We start from the raw sequence: 21,468 nt of genomic DNA, 5'->3' as shown, positions 1-21,468 counted from the left end.
TTTACATTTCCCATTCAGCATCATGTAGCACTAATTTATGGCCACTGCCAAATGTCTCAACTTGGTGTAAATTTCGAGGGGTTTACAAAAAAAATGCACCACCAATTATTTACAGGTGAAAATGACATAAAACATAATAAAGGATGACTATTTACATAATTTTCGTAACAATATGTTATTTACAGGCCTGTCACACATTTAGGGGGGGGGGGCATTGCCCTCCGGCTTTTGAAAATACACTAAAAATGGTGTATATATATATATACATACATTGAGTACATGGACTTTGCCCCCCCCCCCCGGAAAAAGTTGAAATGATGGCCCTGGTTATTTATAAGAGTGACTTACCACTAAGGGGGTACAAAAAAAGCCATTAAAAAAAATCCCCTGTGGTGGCGTTGTCTGCAAGTGTGCACGCTGCTATTATCGTATACCTGTCAACACATTGCTCTCATATGCGTGTTCTCTTCTTATCTCTCTCTTCCGCCATTCGGAAGAAGGCTTTCGTTTCTTGTACAGAGTCAAGTTGTTATTTCTATTTGTTCATATATTAATTTTTATGTGTGTAACGCACCATGTTTTTCTTCAAATTAATGAACGCTATATTTTGACGATCTCTGGAATTTAAATTTGTTATGGAGTCAGATTTGAGCTACCTATGTATAAGTCACTGCTTCAATTTGAGTGGCAACACAATATACACACTCTAGAATGGGGGCAGTTCCGTCTTAACACATGGGCCCAGGGGCTTCAGGAAAACAAATAGTTCAATTTTTGAAGAATTTACCAGGCATAGCCTCAAAAAAATCACTTGGTCTGTGGGCCTATGATACTCTCAAGACGATCCTGAGGGAGGGAGAGTAGAAAGGAACCACCCACATTTTTGTCCCACACAGGAAAAATAAAAATTCATCAGATGGATGCTAAAGGATTAAGAATCGGCTGATATTCATGTCTCAAAATGATATTCCAGTGCAATATTATTTTATATACAAAAATTCAATAAAATAACTATAAAAAAGTAGTTTTGTATTTCAAACATGATAAAATTTGAATGACACAAACAGTAGCATACACATGATTTTTTGAGGGGTCTGTTTTTCCCTTCATAAAAACACAATCTTGGCTCAGGGTCCCCTCCCCACACCGGGCAGGATTGGCAAAAGCCCAATCCACCTGGTTTTTTCAGGGTTTTTAGGTTTATGATACTGGAGCATGAGAAAAAAACAAGTGTACATGCTGTGACCTACACAAATATAATAGACCTAGTAATATATGGCAATTATTTAAGTAATAATTATATTAGTGGTAGCTCATTACAGGAAATTCTGGGGGGGGGGGCAAAATCATTTTCCATCTTGTTATGATAAATGGGTTTTTCCTCTAACCCCTACAATCGAAATTGCATTCAAATACATAGATTTATTACTGTATCTCTCTTTAGATAGAGTCTGACAATGTAATAACACCATTAGAAAGCATAATGTTTGCGAGTAAGTGCAATTTCAAGGTGTAGTTTTTGGTTGGTTTTTCAAGGATTTTTTCTTGTTGGGCAAAATCAGACCAATCCTGATTCCGGGACATGCAAATACCAGAAAAATGAGGGTTGATCATAGAAAGACGATCTGACATGCATGAATTGAGAACTCCATTTTTGACACAAGATTCATTTCAAAGATTCTTCCTGAATTTAAAAAAGTAAAAAGTTATTTAATTGGGAGAACATAAAAAGATCAAATGCAAATGTTGAAAAATATTGATATTAATCCCGGTTCGGGCATGGATGTCTATTAACCTAACACTAACAAATTCCCTTGCCGGATCATGGTGATCCCTTGGGAATACGTCAAGATCACATTATTATTATTATTGATTCATCGAATAGATGTTAACCCTTGGTGCATTTGATCTGACAGGGAACGCCCTTCCGATCTGACGCCCTTCCACTAGGCGGTATTGGCAGCTGCTGCTCCCAGTAGCTTTTTGTGTTGATGTACTCTATGCTTAGAGTTAAGTTTGTCCTTGACCTTCATTAACCTTGGAAAGTTGTTCAAGTTTTGTTCAGATAAACTCATTGTGCCCAAGCTCATCATATTTTTGAAAATATGATGCAATTCATGTGCAAATATGGTGCACAATCTACGCTTTACTGGAGACGGTAGCCCCCTTCTGTGAAGATTACTGAATATACATTTATACTGTGAACGTTTTTTTAACAATTTTCTTATTTTAATTTATTTACAGTGTTTGATAGTAGGTCATAAATTTCATTAAAATTTGTTCGACTAGTTTTACGTCAAATGCATAGTTTTTTTGCAAAAAAAAAAATTTTTTTTGGTACCCCCCTAATAATGATATTTATCACTTGGCGGTTGTATAAATAAACTTAATTAATTGTTAATTATGTTTTCTCTGTTTATGCGCCTATCAAGCACATTGTGCCCAAACTTAGTGGTCAACATATTGTGTCCGACGGAGAGTTATAGGATTTAGGCACCACTTAGTGCATATACTGTATAATGCAGCATATCAAAACCAGATTCTCTCATATATTTTTTAATTTAGGCAGAGACAGTTTTTTGAAATATTTTTTACAGCAATAAACATTTATTATTCGACTTTTACCTGGCTGAGACAACATAAAACGATCGTGACACCATAAAACGATTGAGAATCATAATTCTCCAATAGAAAATTCTGTGATCAATGTATTGCAATGGGGGTGTGAAGTGGTTCACCACTGGTCTCTCGGACCAACACAATGTTTTTCTCTGTAGTTCCATTGTTTAATCAGTGGTCTCAGACCATCAATGATTTTGAACACTGCTGAAAGGTATTTTGAAAAATTCTGATGCAATTATAGTGACAAATCAAGAATGCAGAATGCATTAGAAGAATTCAAGGAAGATTTGAAAAGTTGGAAAATTATTTTCATTAATTTATTTGCTACTTAATTGGCAATTAATTAATGGTTTTGCTTTCATTATGTCATAATTATTTAATGACTAGTAATTATGATAAATAATCGTTGTAAAGTCTGTTAGATTTAGTTATTCCACTATAAAACAGATTTGTAGTAGAAAGTATCAGGTTTATTGTGAAAAAGTGATGTTTTTTGTGTTCGTATTTTTTTTTTGTGTTGAAATATATATTTTTTTTTCATGTTCAATAAATTTAATTATAGTGATTTCATTTTTTGTTTTGTTTTTTGTGCAATATATATGTGTTAAGAGTGCAAATCAAAGTGGATATGGCCCAAACTAAAGTGTAGTTAATTCCATCCTTTCAATTTTTTTTATTTTTAGGAAGCAGGGAAACGATCACAGCTATGGAGAATGACAAGCAATGGCCTTCTTCAGCATGAAGGTTCTGGTCCTCCTTCAGATCTAAGCAAATCATATTCTGGAATCAGTAGTCCTCAAAGATTAGTACTGGACATAGCTGCAGTATGTCCTCAGCCTGGAGAATTTACTCCTCTAATGCTGCGAAAGCAAGATGCTAGGCGACATCTTACTCAAACATGGAAGTTTACACCAGATGGCAGATTATGTTGTGGTTATGCAAACTTGTGTGTTCAATCAGAAGGCAATCACTTGGGGTTAAGATCGGGTATGAAGTTTCTGGCTATTTTGTTCATTTTTGTGACTGAGAAAATTCTAAAGTTCCGAGCTATTCTCTTCAATTACATAAGCAATCCCTTCAATTACCAGCAATGGCCATGGAGGAAAGCAATGTACTCCAGGCTTTATTTACGATAAGAACAAACTTTATTGTGACTCAATACATCAAAATCTCACTACCAACTTCTTCATATATCAACACTATTCTTTTTCTTACTGAACTTCTCAATGCATATTGTCGCTCTGTTAGTGTCAACATACGTACGGTCTGCATGCCTGTATTCTATCTAAAATGTAAATATAATTATATGAGTTTAATCCAGCAATTATGTCATCTTAAATTCATCAAATATAATTGTCTCCCTCAGCCAACGACAAACCAGTGCAGAGTAACTTTGTTTACAAAAATTTTGCAAGGTGTGCAAAAATTTTAGTTTAATAAACAAGCAATATCTTGCAAAACAAATAGCATAGAGAAGCTATCAAAATTTTCATATAACCAAACATTTACTCAAAATATTTAGATTTTAAATTTTAGTTGAACAATTTTGAAATTTTAAGATTCAAAAAATCTTTATCTAATTTTTTCTGACGGAGATCCAGATTTAAATTCAGCTTTTGCATTCTCATATCAAGCACAAAAGGACTGAAATTAAAACTTTAGAAGTATCTATGAATTAGTTGAAAATCTAAAGTATCTAAACTTTAGATTGATTGTATCTTTCAAATTCTTCCAGATAAAGGGGTACCTCAGCTAATAAAGATAATTTGTTCCAGAATCACATTCGTTACCTGAAATCTTTGGTAGACTTATGGGTATGTGGTTTCATGAAACCTAGCACTGTGAGCGGAGGTTTATTGTACTATCCCCCCCCAAAAAATAAATCTTTAGTAGAGACCTGTAGCTGAAGAAAGTTCAGCAGAGATCTAATATGAATGTCTTGAAGCTTTCATGATACGATCAAATGATGACCCAAGTGCTCAAACCTATGTGTAGAGTACATTTCACATGTTAGAGTATTATGTTAATGGACAAACAATTTATTTAATTCGGTTTTTGGTAACACATTATTAGTCAAGTATTTAGTTCCAGAGTTTTGGCAACTGTGCAGACAACATGGCTGCTCAAGTCTGAACAGTAGTAGATGTTGTCTCTCACTTTAAGTATTTAAATTGCCAACTGCTACGGATTGTCCGTAGTTTCTACGGACAGCCACTATGAACTACAAAGCTACAGGAGACACTCTCAATACTACGAAAATCAAATTTAAAAAATCGTGTCTGTGAGTGGTGTTTTACTCCTTTTTATTATTATTTTTATAAAATTGCACCAATCTTTACCATAATAATGAATTCATATATGCATGTAAGAGAGTTCAAGAGAAGAAAAACTCGGAGCCGATCTGTTATGTGTGTGCGTGAAAGGCAATCTGTAAAGCCACATCTAAACCTGCCGCTCTACCAACACCTTCTATAACAGAAAGCCTCCATGCAAAGCTTTGATGTCACTGAAGTCTTCCATTTCACCTGTAGCCATTGGATATAGTAGACCGACATATGCGAAATCTTTACCTTTTTGCAAGTATATTCAATGACTATAGGTGAAATGGGTGACTTCAGTGACATCATGAGCTTCATGCTGAGGCTTTCTGCTATAGAAGGCGTTGGCTCTACTCGATGCCCAAATGTGTAAAAACCTGTTTTCCGTCATAACCGCCCCATGCTGTGGGCTAAAAACGTTTTTGTATGGTTCCACGCAGCAGGTCTGGACCCGGCTTCATTTGCATAGTGCATGGTCGAGCTCACTGAACTTGTGTCAGAAAGAATGTTTCGTCATAGGAGCACTGATACAAAGAAAATGGGGAGGGGTGGTTCTAGGGTTGCTAGATGTTAGACATCCGTATGTACGACCCACAATAACCGGTAAGTTTTGTAATGCAAGATTTATTATGAGAGAATATTAGAATATTATGAAAGAAACTACACCAGCTGTAAATGCATTGGGAAGAAAAAACGCATTTAAATACTTGTTTTTTAAACTCTTATCTATAGGGAAGTTTCCACTGACAGGTTGGCTGCTTACCGCATGCAAAGGTGGCCACAGAATATAGGTGATCTTTGTATTATGTCTATGGAGCCTATTCTCTGTTCTGAGGAAAAACTTGTACGAAGGAAAGTTGGCCAGAGAAATAGAGGTGGCCGTCTATGGAAGTTTCACTGTAATAATATCCAAGCTGTTTAAATTTTGTATTAGGAGTACTGCCGTGTGCACTGAAACTATTCAAATCTAAAGCTTTCTTTTTTAATGCATTTTTCTCTTAGTTTAATCATTAATTTTACGTGAAATAGTTGAAAATCTTTCTGAAAGACAAGAAGGAAATCTGAAAAGTGATTCTGAGGTGGAAATAAACTAATATTGCTTAAGTAAGAAAGAGTTAGTCATTAGGTCAATTATGATTTACTCAAAAATTTAGCTGACGACATGGCTGTTTAATGTTAGTGCAAGCGTCCATGTCAACTAAAATGTTTGTTAGCCAAGGTATACATCTGAAAAAATCTTCTTTAGCCAAAAAATTCATAAGCCGAGCCATCGCTGTATTGCTATTACTTTAAGTTAGTTACAGAGCTTTCATTTATAGAAAACTAGCTATAATACCCGGTGCTTCCCTGGGTTTCTTTAATAAGGCTTTTTGGATCACGTGATGTCTCCCTTTTTCTTTGGGGGGCATGCAAACCATGTCTAAGTTAACCAATGTGGCGACTTCCTGCGCGACTCATGAAATAATCAAATCTAGATTTAAAGAAATGTAGAAATTAATATATATTTTTTTCTTTTTTAACGGCCGCTAAGTATTTCGATACTCCCAAACTTCAAGTTATCGAGATCTGCTTGTTTCAGCTATCAAAAATGGACCTCCATAATTAATTTTAAAATATCCTAACCCACATGAATTTATGCAGTTGAATATCAAAAGACAATATGGAGACATTGATTTTCATGCTTGAGAAGATGTAAATAAAAAGTTGAAATCAGTGTTATTGCATGGACATTCAACTTCATATTTAATCCCTTGGGATTCGTATATCTATCTCTAAGTGAACTCAGTATTTATAAAATCTAGAATTCTATACAATTTTTAAAATGATTGATGTGACAGAAAACCCCACCAAATTTCCGTATTTCTACAGTAAAATCTGCAATTTTAACACTGTTTTCTATGAGGATCACCCTTTTCCTGACTCTCAAAGCGATGCTGATGATGATTATGACGTCTATTCGAAAAGCCTCATTACTGGGAGTATTGAAAATGTGGCCAACCATTATAAAGGCATAAACTATTATACATATACTAACAGGATTAAAGAAGTGACAAACCGTTGTAAAGGCATATGCACATCTGAAACGCATTGCCAGGGAACCACGGTAGCCAAAGTAAACATTCCAAAAGTGATTGTTGGGGTTCCAGAAACCATTGTTGCCCGACAGTTTTTTGCCCATTAGGGGCACTTGCCCAGCTCTGATGAATTTTTAAAGCAGCCTATCGTTCAAGTCGGGTCCCATTTAGCATATATGCAAAATTTGGTGACGATCGATTTAAAATTGTAGATTTGTATAGAGAACACACACAGAAAATCAATTTTATATATATTGCACAAAATATTAAAATAAAATTACTTTGACATATCAAATATTCATGGTATAGAAGTTTGAGTAAATGTTAAATTAATGTCCTGATGTTAAGCACAAATTTTTTATTAGAGAATGTGAACTGAGTTGAAACTTTTTATTTTTTTTAAAAGTTTGTGTTTCTGATGTGTCAGGATAGTTTTTAAATTGATTTACCTTTTTCCTTACTGTTTAAATGCTGAACTATCAACAGAGTTACTTTTTGTTCTGAAATTAAGTATTCTGGGTTGTTTTACATGTCTATTCATAAATCCAATTTAAATTTCAAGAAAGTAATTTTTTTGTTTCCTACAATGTTCCATAAATAGAAATTGATGCTACCTGTAATTTATATTTGTGTTCTGGTCTTTCTGGCGATATTTCTGGAGTATCATAATAAGCAATTTAGTATTTCATATCACCAATTCAAAGCATGTACTTTTTCTATTTATCCTAAAAAAAAATATTTATAGATAAATCATGATTTATTTATAATGTTCATGATCATATGGAAAAACTCTCGAAGAACTAATTTTTCACTTAGCTGACTTATTTAATGTTTTTAGGCACCTGTGTAGGAACCGATGCAGGACACTGGTGTGTAGGCGCCTATTTGTAGGACCGGTTGTTGAGCTCCATTATTAATGATAATAACAATCAGAAGGTTTTAAATAATACATGTTTAATTTGGTAGACACATAGAAATGAAGGACATCACATAACAATGGTTGCTTGCCGACTGCGAAGAAAAACATTCGATTTTATCGCAACTTGCGTTGCTAGGTAACAAACATTCGCACTAGAGAATTGCAAAGCACGACGTCATCATTTTTCCGCAATCAGTAAAAGTTCAAGTAGAGGTCGCTACAGTTTATTTTGGCACACGGTATGTCATTCTTGCATTGTAGACATGGGAAAATGTGCACGTCGATCCGTTTCTCATAATTCTTTATGTATTGCTGAAGAACTTCTACCACCAGTTATTTATATTTAGTTGTGCCCATAACTTCTGGGAGGTTTACCCATTACAACAACACCACACATTTCTTCATTGTATTTTTTCCTAGATTTGAGGTTGCTGTACATAGATTTGAACATGCATTTTTAAATGCATGTGTAATAGTACAAAGAAACTGATTGATTACAATTGATTTAATTGATATATTCAGTAATAAAGGAACATGGAATAATTTTCAATTTACTTCAAAACTGAAATTTTAGCAAATTTTGGTAGAAATACAGCAAAAATGCTAAAAAATCTCAAATTTCAAAATTTTGTCAAAAAAATTTATATTAACTTGAAGTTTCCGAACTTATTTAAAAAATACTTTGAATGTACTGTATATACGTTAAAAAAATAGGGAATGTTTGAATTTTTATCTCGTATTTTTGCAAATATTAACCATGTTCCATTGGCAGTTAAACAGTTAAATAAATTATTCATTTATTTGTGAAACATAAGAATTATTTTTTATTTTGCCAGATTTCATAAAAGCAAGTAATATTTCTAAATACATATTAACATAAGATGTGTTCTCGTATCTAATGCAAAATATATTTTATGTGCAATAGGAAGCTCTGTTGTTCTTGGTCCAATAGCAAAATACTCACCAATTATGATTGCAGAAGGAATTCCTATCGACCAAGCAGTAAGTCGCAAGAAACTGAGGGAAGGTTCTGGTGTCCTGTGTGTTAGTATTGTTCCAGACGGACCCACACGAGTTATTAAAATCACAGATTTGAAACAGAAGGTATATAATTTTTATCTTTGGTTGATTGTGTTTGAAAACTTATTCACATTTAACTTCGGGCATGATCATAAAGCTACTGGAACAGGTGCAATGCACCTATCAGTTGCATATACCATAAATTTTCATTTATAGAGGGGAAATTTTTTAAAACAATGTTTGAATATGCTTATTAATTCTTCAGAATATATCTTCATTAGAGATGTAAGGCAAGAATATTGTCTGAGAAATTAATTCAGAATATTCTCTCTCCTAATGTGAAATTTGGAGAACAATTGCGATTACGGTCAACCAGGGTAAGTGTGGTACAGAAAATTAAAGTTTGACCTTGAGGCAATGCTGTGTGTAAACTAATAGAGCTGCAAAACAATTTTTTTTATTACGAGTTGGCTGAAAAAAGATGCCCATAAAAAAATGTGTGATGTGTGTGTATATATATATATATGACAGTTGTTTTTTTCAATAGAAATACACTCAAATCCTAAATTACTCTTATTTCTTTGCAAAAAGTTGAACTCAGTCATGTTGGTTTTACTTTCTTGCTTCAAAAATTTAATATTATTGGCTGCACACTTCAATTTTGCCTTTCTTTTCATCTATTCCTTCCTACTGTAAATATTAGGTATTGGAACTTCTTGCGATTCCATTAGTTTTAGAAGGCAACTTTTGCCTAACTCATTCTAAGGTCATATCCTTTCCACTATGTGGCCAGCACTAATGTTTTCTGCTTAATGTGAAGATATTGCTTCACATGTACATTTCTTTTTAAAGTGTCTCTTTTTTCATGAAAATTTTTAGGGCAGCAGAGAAATTTTTTATATAAGACATACTTTTTTCCCAGAAAAAAAATTAATTAGTGAATCAAGGCTTGAGAAATCACAAAAATATCCAAGCATCAGAACAAATTTTTGGGACCCAAAAAACTTTTTACTCGAGAAAATAATGTTTCTTTTGATTTTTCCAGGCCATAGTGAACCTCTTTTATGTTGGCTGGTATAAATTCTGATGATTTTATGCTGTTCTCAGACTCCAATTTACTAACATCACAAAGAAAATTTTAGGTGCCAATACCAATTTATAAGTCGCCATGATGAACTGGCAGGGACGCTGGAAGATATCTGCTCGTGTTGCTAGAGCAATGCCAATCATTTCCACGGTATTGCTCAGAAACACCAATCACCATTTAAAAATAGCTCATATATTGCACTGAAAGTGCTTTTTTAAGTTTGCTTTAAAAAAAAAAGAATTTTAAATCACTATTGATTTGAGTGATTTTTTCGCTTCTTTTATGCACTAACCAGCAGTAAAAGTTCTCCCCCTCTTTCCAAGGCACCTATTAATCAATGAAAAGCTTGCACATCCAAAAATGTCTGGCACTACCTAATTAGACCTGGGAATGAAAAAACAGTATTTGGCTAAAAAAAAAGACATCTGTAACCAAATGTCGTTGTCATCTTCCTGCCATTTCTTGTATCTGTTCTTCCTCCCTGTGATTTGCGTCCCATTGTTGAAATTGTAGGGAAAAAACTGGTGTCCAATGCGAAGCCTGCGGCACCATGGCAACTCTAGATGGTTTTGTTGCCTGTTTTTTTTTCTTTTTTTTTGAACACATACAATTTACAATAGTTGAATTGGTCCTTTTTACTCAGTGAAAAAAGAGCTGCTGATAAAAAGTAGAAACCAGCTGTGCAAATCACACTTAGAGCTTAACCTTTCAATGCATGAACCTTATACAAATACAAATACAAATACAAATACAACGCCACAACAGGCAAAATGCCCAACGAGGTGGCTGATAAAAAGATGCCCATAAAAATATGGTTGTCATATGTTTCAAAAATACAGCAACCCAATTAAAAATGCAATTAACACAAATTACAAACAATATATACACATGATAAAATATTATACGATGCCCATAAAGATTACTTATGGTTGTCTTATTCTAAGAATGGATAGCTTCTCGATTTACCCCAACATGTTTATCGTATTTCTTTTTAAACGTGTCAATTGTGCAGGGGTCAGCACGGATCATGGCCTCAAAATTAGTGAAAATAGTGACCAAAATGTTTGAAAAAGTGACCAAATAGTGACCGAAATGTTTAAAAGTGACCAAATAGTGACCAAAATTTTTTAGAGAGAGAGACCAAATGGACAATGAATTTTTATTACCAAATTGAATGAATTGAAATTGAATTTAGTTTTAACTTTGCATTTCAATAGAACTCATTGAAATTGCTTTTTTTACATAATAGATAGAAATAATTAAATCAAACTCAAACGCATTCTGCTAACCAGAAAAGTTTTGAATAACTTATCAAATTTATCAACAACTATGAGTGAGAGAATAACTACATTACATCCCTTTTAAGTAACAGCAGCAATGCCTTCCCCCATGTTGCTTTGCACAACCCATCTTAAAATCAATTTAAGCAGGAAAAACTTCAAAGCGGGAAAAATTTTTCACATTCAAAGAAGGGAAAAAAATGAAATAACACAAAATTTGATGAGAGAATTTGTCCCATCTACATTCCAGTGGATTTTTCATTCATGTTATGCTATGAATGACAGTATACAAAATGTACTCAAACTTTTTTTAACTAGTACAAATTTGATTTACATACCTAGGTTTGTATAATATGTTCCAACAAATTTTAAGAAATTTACTTAATGATTAAAAACCATAAAATTAAATTTTTAACATTTTAAATTATTAAATTAAAAAATTACTTAAATTACTGAATTATAAATCATTTAAATTATTAAATTGAATAAAGTATTCAAATTATTAAATTAACTAAATTATTTTAATTATTATATGTTGAGGGAGGGGCAATCCACCCTCCCCCCCCCCCAGCGTCAATGGCAGAGCCTACTGATGTATACATGTATATGATGTATATCAATTGTCATCGTGCCACACCCCTAAGACCTTCAAGTGTATCTCCACCTATGGCTGGACTGGGAAAAGTGGGCGAGTACTATTTTACAGGCGGGGGCACCAAAATAATACTGTCCTTGGGTGAGGGAAAAAATAAACCAGTTTTGAAATTTGTAAAAATATATATTTTCCCTTTTTTTACACACAACATACACCCATGGCCCCCACAAAGGGTGGGCTGACAAGGCTCCAGCCCTGGGGCCCGGGAGGATTTTAATAATTTTTTTGTTTTTTCACGCTATAAATTCATCATAAAGGGGGGCCCCGTGAAAGTCTGGTCAGGGGGCCCGTAAAAGATCCCAGCCTAGGGGCCCTGCTTCAGGATGTGGGGGCCATGCATACACCCCTGCAAAAAAAAACACATTTACTCCTTTACCCAGAAACACAGGGGTGGGAAGTGACAAAGTCCATTTCGGAGCAGCAAAATTCAGGATTCTGAGCAGTTTTGGAGCAGCAAATTCAGCAGATATTTATTGGAGCAGGGAAATTAACAAGAATATTTTCGTTAACCCTCCTCCCTTTTCAAAATAAAACTGCACTGTCTTTTGTTATCAAAAATCTTTTCATCAGCTTGTTTTTGGTGTTTCAGGCTTTTGACACATCGTTTGAAAGAGAGGCTGTCATAAAATTTTTCACACCAGTCTATTTAAGATGATTTTTGCTTACTGAGGGCACTATTTGCTGTCTTGAACAGCAGCACTTCAAATGAGCAAAAAATTTTCTATAACTTTTTTATACTCGGAAAGAAATTGTTGCAAAAGGGGGGAGAATTTCGGAAGAATCAACACGACCTTTGGCGATTAAGTACTTATTATTTGGCGAGATTGGTGATCTGACACTCGTTATTCGGCAGTTTCTAAATTAACATTCGTAATTTCTGCTGCTTCCAGTGGCGACTTTTTTTTAAACGGCAACTGACTCGCATTTGCACTTTAAAGCTTTTTTTTTTTTTTTTTGAAGCCGAGCACAACTCAGGTCTATCGCCATGGGCAATTTACTACCTAGTGAGTTGTGCCGGAAGTGTAAGTATGTGTACCTAACAGTCTGAGTGCGTATTTAGTGTTGTGTATGATTTTTTAGTGCTGCCATCTATATCTCAGAAGTGAAGTGAGTGTAGTGTAATGACTGAATATTTATACTGTTTGTAGGACTGTCGCTCTCTGTGGCGAGACTTTTTAACGGAGAGATCGGCTTGCATTTGCGCCTTGAAGTTGGGAACCACAGAAAACCCACTTCAGCCGACCACCACTGTGGTGACGATGGGGCTCGAACCCGGGTCCCCGCGACACGAGTCCGTCATTATGACCACTCGACCACCACAGCGGCGCACTTTAAAGCTGAAAGACTATTGCAAACTATCTTCAGTTGCACAATCACGGATATTATCGCGGTTTCACGATGGAAAGGCCGATAGTTTAAATAAGGCGTACAGTGGAATATATATAAAACACGCTCTTAGAAAGAATCGTTTCACGGTAAGCAGGAACAAAAAATTTTTGGCGACCTTTAAGAAATTCTGGGCATACGAAGCAAAATTAGCTATTTGGCGCAGAAAAATACGAAACCACTATTGGAGCAGGATGGCGCAAGATGTTAATTTTGGCGCAGTGTTCCTACCCCTGGAAAAAGTATAATTTTGGCCTTCCCCCCGTAATTTTTAACAGAAAAAGAGACTCAGCGGCCTTGCCCGGTAAATTTCCCATGAACCTTGTAAGCACCAACGTGGCGACTTTTTTTCGAGCCAAGGAATCGCCGTTTTGCGGTAGTCAATTCAAGATGGCTGACGAAGGGCACATAAAAAATTACAAAAAAATATATAATTTATAATATGAATTAACCTAATATGCGAAAATCGATAGAAATATATCGGGAAATACGGAAAATTAGGATGAAATGAACACAAAAATTGAATCAACAACATACGGGGTTTATAAATGCGGTTGATACAGAGTTTATGGATGCTGCTGTCAGGGCTACCTATTTTAGCGCGAAAACAAGTCGCCACGTTAGCGCTGACTCCTCCCGTAACTTTCAACGAACAAAAATAGTGAATTCGTCCCCATCCGGGACACCCGATTTACAATGGCCGTAATACAATTGTTTTTTATGGAGGGGAAACGTAATTTTACTGGCCCTTGACTGTGAAATTCGATAATTTTGCAAAGGAATTTTTATTGCCTTTTCTTAAATATACCATTCCATCAAAAACGCCTTTCTCCCCCCCCCCCCCCGCTTTTGGATCTGATCACGGTATGTAGCAATCCGGGTCGCAAGTACGAACGAAAATTTACTATCGCTCGGGGCCGGTATCCACTCTTTTTAACAGAAAATGAGTAAACTCGGCACCTTTCCTCGTTCAACACCCGTGGAACCAGACCCCCGCCCTCTCCTATTGCGGTCATAACAGACTCGAGACAAACGTTTTAATAACTTCCGAGGTCTAAAAATAAGATTTTTTTACACATCAAGAATGGCGCGCAAGATGTCGATATTTGTTGGGGGGCAGAGCGCACCGACTGAGCTGAAGAAAAACAATGATCAGAAGTTCATTTTGAACTCTTTTTCCGTAAAAGTTGCAAAAACAAAAAACAAGATCATTTTCGTTCATCAAAAATACGGCCGGCAATCAAAAGGGAGAAACAAATCGAATCCCGACATACATCCATGCGGAAAAAACAGACATCTCACCTATAAAGAAAAAACCAGTCTATATATCCGTGCTCCCGTGAGAGTACGCCGCCGCCGATTTGCATACAGCGTCGGAACAACCGGTTCCCGCACGTGCATGGAGAGAAAAAAAAAGGAAAACAATCCAACAATATTAAGTAACAATCAGTATCGTGAAGATGCTCTAAATTAAGTTACGGCCCGGGAATAAAAAAAATTAATATTAGGCCCTTTAAATTAGGAAAAAAATGTGAAGTAGGGGCCAAAGGCGCGCTCGGTGTGTGCCCATCGTTAAATCCGCCTCTAGTTACGGCTCCCATGCACGTTAACTGAGTTTTTATCAGCCTGATGACAAATTTTCATCTGATTTGGAAACCCTTGTGTTAAACTAAATGTTGAATTGCAGGATTCTGTGATCTTTTCATAAATAGTTCTCCTTTCGATCAAATTTGGGGGTACGGTTTCTTGCTCAGATTTAAATCCAGTTAGAAAAATAGTACGAATTTTATTTGTCGATAGATCGCGATTTTCAATCGGATGATTTTTTTTTTATTGTAAGTAAATTCAAAATACATGCGAGCTTCTTTAACCTTGGCCAGCTACAAGAGTATTCTCCAAAGCGTATTAATACGCTTAATACGTATTAATAATACGCGTCTTTAATACGCGCTTTGGTATTCTCCCGCTGCGCGTAAGTTAGCTTCTGCACGGGCTCTCTAATCGTCATTTCAAATAACATTTAAAAAAATTAACAAAAGTAACAATAGAACAAACAACAAATGTAACTTGCTCGATGCTCCAAGAAAGGAATTCGGCCCTTAGGACTAAAATTTTTTAAAACAAATAAAATAAAGGATCAATTTTAAAATAAGATGTAAATAAAAGAACGAGTGAGCACGTGGGGAAATAAGAAAGAATGGTAGTATGGGGGGGGGGGAAATTTTTTGTTGTAAGTACGCCTTTTATGCTAGTTTTTTTTTTCCGACCGGCTTTTCCATAAAATGACGATTCTTTAACCAAGGAGCTTTCTTTTTCCAAGCGCCTTGAAATCAAGTTATGCTGACGTCACACGGTATGCTCCCGGGTAGAACTCCTTAATACACGATAGGTATATGAAGGCGTCTTACTCCCGGGAAGATAAGATGCCTTCGATAGTAGTTCAATGAAGGGAGGGAGAAAATTAGCGATATTGAACAGGTAAAGTTCCTCCTTGAAGAAAAGAAAAACACTGACAGCAGAAAAGCGCGCGAGACCGAGGTTTTTTTGCTAAAAAAGTGGAAAAAGTGACCTGGGCCTGAAAATACGTAATAAAAGTGACCAGTTTCTAAAAAAGTGACTTTTAGTGAAAAAAGTGACCCGTGCCGAGCCCTGATTGTGTTACAATTTACTACCTCCGGGGGTAAGCTATTCCATTTATTAACAACCCTATTGGAGAAAAATTCCCTGCGACACCATAACCTTGCATTGTCCCTCACCAATCGATACTGGTGTCCCCTTGTAAAAGCAGTCGATTGGCGGTGTACTAAAAGTTCATGGTCCATCCTATCCATCCCATTGAAAATTTTGAACACTTCGATCATATCTCCTCGACACCTGCGTTCATCCAATGTAAACATATTCAAAAAATGAAGTCTTTCTTCATAACTCAAGCCCTGTGTGCCAATAAGGACACGCGTAGCTCTTCTCTGCACCCCTTCAACCAAGTCTATGTCCCTCTGTAGGTATGGTCTCCAAAACCTTACAGCATACTCCAGTCCAGGACGAACTAAGCCTCGAAAAAGAGGAAGAATGACTTTAGGAGAACGCGAAGAGACCTTTTTGAAAATGAGACCAAGCATTCTATTCGATTTTTTGACAACCGCTGAACAATGTTCAGAAAACTTAAGTCGCTCGTCAATGAGAATTCCCAAATCGGTGACTCTAGTTGCATCCGGGATAGTGACACCATTCAACTCGTAAGAGAACCGTTGGTTGTTCGAACCAAAATGAGCGACCATGCACTTATCTACGCTAAACGTCATGCTCCATTCATTTGCCCATGCTGCAATCTTGTTTAAGTTGGTCTGGAGCAACTCCCTATCGCTTTCATTCCCGATTACCCCCATTAGCTTCACATCATCTGCGAATTTGCTAGTAATTCCATCGATACCCTGATCGAGTTTATCGATAAAAAGTGAAAAAAGTATGGGGCCAAGGACACTTCCCTGAGGAACTCCACTTGTGACGTCTGTCCAACCAGAGAATTCCCCGTTCACCATAACTCGTTGCGACCTATCTCTTAACCACGATTCTATCCAATTCAGCAAGTTGCCCCCTATTCCAATCTCGTGTAAACGCTTCAAGAGTTTGCCATGTTGGACCCGATCGAATGCCTTCTGGAAATCAAGGTAAACAACGTCGACATTTTTGCTCTTACCCAAAGCCTTAGTCACGTAATCATAGAAGCAAAGGAGGTTAGTTACACATGACTTCCCCTTCCTGAACCCATGCTGATTATCCGACAATACATTATTCTCGTCTATCCACTTCACAAACTGCCTTTTGATGATAATTTCCAAAATTTTCGAGAGGGAGCTCGTCAAACTCACTGGACGATAATTAGACACCACTTCTCTACTACCCTTCTTAAATATCGGAACAACGTTAGCCAGTTTCCAATCTCTCGGGACGATACCCTCAGCAACACTACTCCTGTATATCTGTGCGACTGGCCCCAACAATTCATTAGCACCTTCCCTGAGAACCCTGGGATAGATATCATCTGGTCCTGGTGCTTTGCTTGCACATACATTTCTTAGAAGATTTAGGACCTCCACGTCTTCCACTTGAATATCGTTGAGCGTTTTATTACCCCATGCAACACCCGTATATCGAATATCATTATCTCCATTAAAAACCGACGCGAAAAAGTCATTGAAAGCACTACACATGCCTACATTGCTCTCTACTTTTGAGCCTCCTATCGAGAGGGGGCCAACTGTCCCCTTACATCCATTATTGACGTATCGAAAAAATGATTTTGGGTCAGAGCCAATGTTATCTGCCAACCTAGATTCAACTTGCTTTTTACTATCCCTTATCGCTTTCTTCAACAGTCTTCTTTTATCAGTAAACAATGATAGGTCACCTCGTCCACTTTTATACTCTCTGAATGCTCTTTTCTTTTCAAGATAAAGGTTCCGCACGCTATCCGTGAACCATAGAGGGTGTGATGTACAAACACGCTTTTTTCGAACAAAGGGTATGACGTCGTGCAAAACAGAGGACAGCTTCGTACTAAATTCTTCCCATTGACTTACCACCCCTACTGATTCCAACCGGTCTTTGAAAACTTCCGCTAACCTTCTTCGCAAAACATCAAAGTTAGTTCTCCGAAAACAAGGAACCAATCTTTTGTTATCAACCTTACCCGAGGAAAAGTTACAGTGAAATCTGACGATACGATGATCACTGGAAGAAAATATACATTATATATTAGAAATTATATATCAGAAAATTATATACATTAAAAGTACTATATATTATGAATTGTAAAAAATTACCATTTTTAACCATGTTTGCAGCATGGTAGTTTAACATTATTTTCAACAGATTAAAACACATGATAATGGCATGTTTTATGTTAATCAAGTGGAATAATCTCTTATTGCAGGATTATAGATAATTGTGATTAATCTAAAACAAGTTTCGTCTAAGGCACAACACACACTTCTGACTAGTTTATGACTGATTATATAAGGAAAGGTTATCAGTCACCTTTCTAATTGTTTTTCAATTTATTTAGAATTATAACTTTCATTTAAAATAATAAAATATCATAAAAACAATGAAATCCTAATCTAATGATATTCAAGGATCGAGAGAAAAGTGCTTATTATTCTGCATGATTTATTGTTATCGATGAAATACAGGGTGGGCAAAAAGTCTGCAGAAACTTTAAAAATTCATAAAAACTGCAAAAATAGCAAAAAAAAACTGTTTGCAGGGTTAGCATCGCTAGGTCACAGGAATTTTTTTAAGACAGGAAAAAACTCAAAAACAACTGATAGATGGTGCTGATGTACACAAGTGAAAGAAAAGATACGCAAAGAACGAACAGAATGCCTCCAAATCGTTTATTACAGCAGTGTGTTCAACATGACCACCACCACCACAGGGAATAACACATTGCAGTCGAGTCACAAATCCAGCAATAGCAGAGTGCAGCAGGTCCACATACACAGTTTACAATGGTGAACTGGTTAAGGATTAAGAACGCAAGTTCTTATAGCCGTCTCATTTGCATATTTCCACCGAAGTGGCTCGTACCAGCGCCACCTATCGGTTGTTTTTTCCTGTTAAAAATATTCGCGTGACCCTGCAAACTGTTTTTATTTTGGTTTGTATTCATTTTTAAAGTTTCTACAGACTTTTTGACCACCCTGTATATTAACACTATGGAATAGAGTGTGCCAAGACCAGTGAGTAATATCGAATGAGTAATACATTTCCATGTTTGTGTTTGATTGATTATATGCATCCTTTGAACAATTTTAAACATGCTCCCCCCTTGCATGCAGAGAGGAGCTGACAGAATTCAATCACTGTTCAATTTTTATACAAAAAAATGTTTTATATAGAATATATATAATTTTACACAAAAATTTACAACAGAACCCCATAAAAAATTCTGCTTTGATAGCTCATGGGTCCAGTTTCGTGGTCCCACCACGGTAGGGCTGACAGGACTTTAGCCTTAATGCGGCAGGGGGGGGGGCTCACCCAAAATTTATTGGGGAGCTCACAAATAACCTCAGTCCCCAGGTTCTGGCACCTACGGTTCTAGCCCCGGGCCGACCCTTACCTTTCTTTCACACTGTAAATTCACTATACAGGGGGCCTACTACAGATCACAGCCCAGCAGAAACGGAAGGAGATTTATAAATTGAAATAAAAGAATGATGGTAAAAAATCTAACAATTACTAAAAAATTACTAAAAAACTAACAATGATAGACATAATGCTTACCTTCTCTACAAATGGTGTCTTCGACGTCAACGATTTTGTTTCAGCTGGCACTTCTTCATGTTTCACTTCTTAATATTTGAATAACTAATTAAGTCAGTTGATACTGACTTAATACCAGGGCCGCAACTGGGGGGTGCAGGTGGGTCTCGTACCTCGGGCTCTAGACCCGAGGGGTGCAAATTTCATTCTGAAACCTCTCTTCAACATTGCAAGGGGCTTCAAAATATGTACTTGCCCCGGATGATCAAGCATCTATAGTTGCGGCCCTGCTTAATATCATTGAATTTCTTTTTGTATTTTTGAAATTAATTCAATAAATTAGAAAAGAAATTTTTGGAAGCATTGATAAAAAAAAGTCCTGTAAAATATGGGTCATATGGTCAAGGTTCGGCAGCAGTTTTCATTGTAGAGAGCTCTTTATTCTACTTTCCTCTTTGGCCGCTTCCCATCATGTGCCATATCAAATACCCTTTGGTTGAAGGGGGATGGGCACTAAAAAGTGCGTGGATATTCATGCTGCCATCTACTTTCTTTTAAATCTACTACCTTTCAAATCTATTGTAGCTTTTAAATTAGAATATATTTGAATAAAAAATATACATTTTATAACTTTATCATAGAAATTTATACACCTTTTAAATTAGAGTAATATTCAGGCATGTGTCCAGACATTTTTGTAGGAATAAATTTAAGGGAATTTTGTTAAAATTTCCCTTAATTTTTGTGAAAACGATCAAAAATTTTGTGAAAAATAAGTAATTTTGCGGGAAGCGAAGTAATATAGTTAATCTACATAAAAGAAATGAAATTCCAAATCTATGGTTTCATTAATTTTTATTTTGTGAAGGTCTGCTTTTAATGTCCAGAATTTTGTGAAGGGTTCGTTCTTCAGATCTGGAATTTTTCAAAGGGTTCATTTTTTAGATCTAGAATTTTGTGAAGGGCCCTGAAAGTGGGCCCAAATTTGGGTTGGGCGCTGACCTCTGATATTGGAAGAAGAGTGAATTTTCACACAATTTGCAAAAACCAGTGCCATCTTAATGTATGGTCCCACCCGGGCACCTCAGGAGAAGAGGGCCTCACAAAAATGAGAACCGGTTGAAATTTCCTAGAATTTGAAAGGTAGGGCCTCAGAAAAACCACTTGGCCCTGTGGTCGATGATGCTTTTAAGACAGCCCTGGCAAAAACCATTGGCAATAGCAACTGCTAAACTTAAATGATGATATTCAACTTTGTCAGGACATCACTTAAGCTTATTGTGCAATCTCTTTATGTAAATGTTGCATTGATAGAGCATTATTTTGTACTGCATACATATACAGATAATGTGAAAAAAATAATTTGAGAAACAAAAAAAGTTTTCAATGCAGTGCAATACATTACTAATTATAAAGAGTACATGTGGCTTAATTGTAAAGTATACATTCAGGGCCGGAACTAGAGAGGGGGCAAAGAGGACAATTACCCAGGCCTAAAAATTTAGGGGGACGACAAGTTCTAGGGGAACAAAGAACATCATTTTATAAAATTATCAAATTTTAAATTGGTGGGGTGGCAAAAATCCTAGTTACGGTCCTGCATGTACGTGACTACATATTAGGGCGTATCACGGAAAACTTTTTTTCGAAATTCAAAATTTCAAGTCGATAAAAAGTTGTCACTATGGTCACATATTTACTAAAAAAAATTTCGTATAATTGAAAAATATTTAGGTCTCCCGGCATGGGCCTAAAATTTAATTTTTTTTGTCAAAAATGCAGATTTTAAATTTTTTTTAGAAACATAAATATAAAGCAAATTTCTGTTTAAGTACAAAA

General features: G+C 36.0%; 1 protein-coding gene across 4 annotated transcripts in view; it reads left to right on the top strand.

Annotated features, from left to right (window-relative positions):
- Window positions 1-21,468, top strand: part of Vps13D (vacuolar protein sorting 13D) — a 561,523-nt gene that overhangs the window by 478,958 nt on the left and 61,097 nt on the right. For all 4 annotated transcript variants that reach the window (XM_089241869.1, XM_089241867.1, XM_089241868.1 and 1 more), the window contains exons 67-68: window positions 3,306-3,609; window positions 8,860-9,038. In XM_089241869.1, the coding sequence (XP_089097995.1) occupies window positions 3,306-3,609; window positions 8,860-9,038 (483 nt within the window). The remainder of the gene's footprint in view (window positions 1-3,305; window positions 3,610-8,859; window positions 9,039-21,468) is intronic.

This window comes from Pholcus phalangioides, unplaced genomic scaffold (assembly GCF_987345545.1).
Source record: "Pholcus phalangioides strain wild (caught in Gottingen) unplaced genomic scaffold, Ppha-v1.0 ptg000014l_1, whole genome shotgun sequence".
NCBI lineage: Eukaryota > Metazoa > Arthropoda > Arachnida > Araneae > Pholcidae > Pholcus > Pholcus phalangioides.
This window is presented reverse-complemented; position numbering and strand designations above follow the sequence as displayed.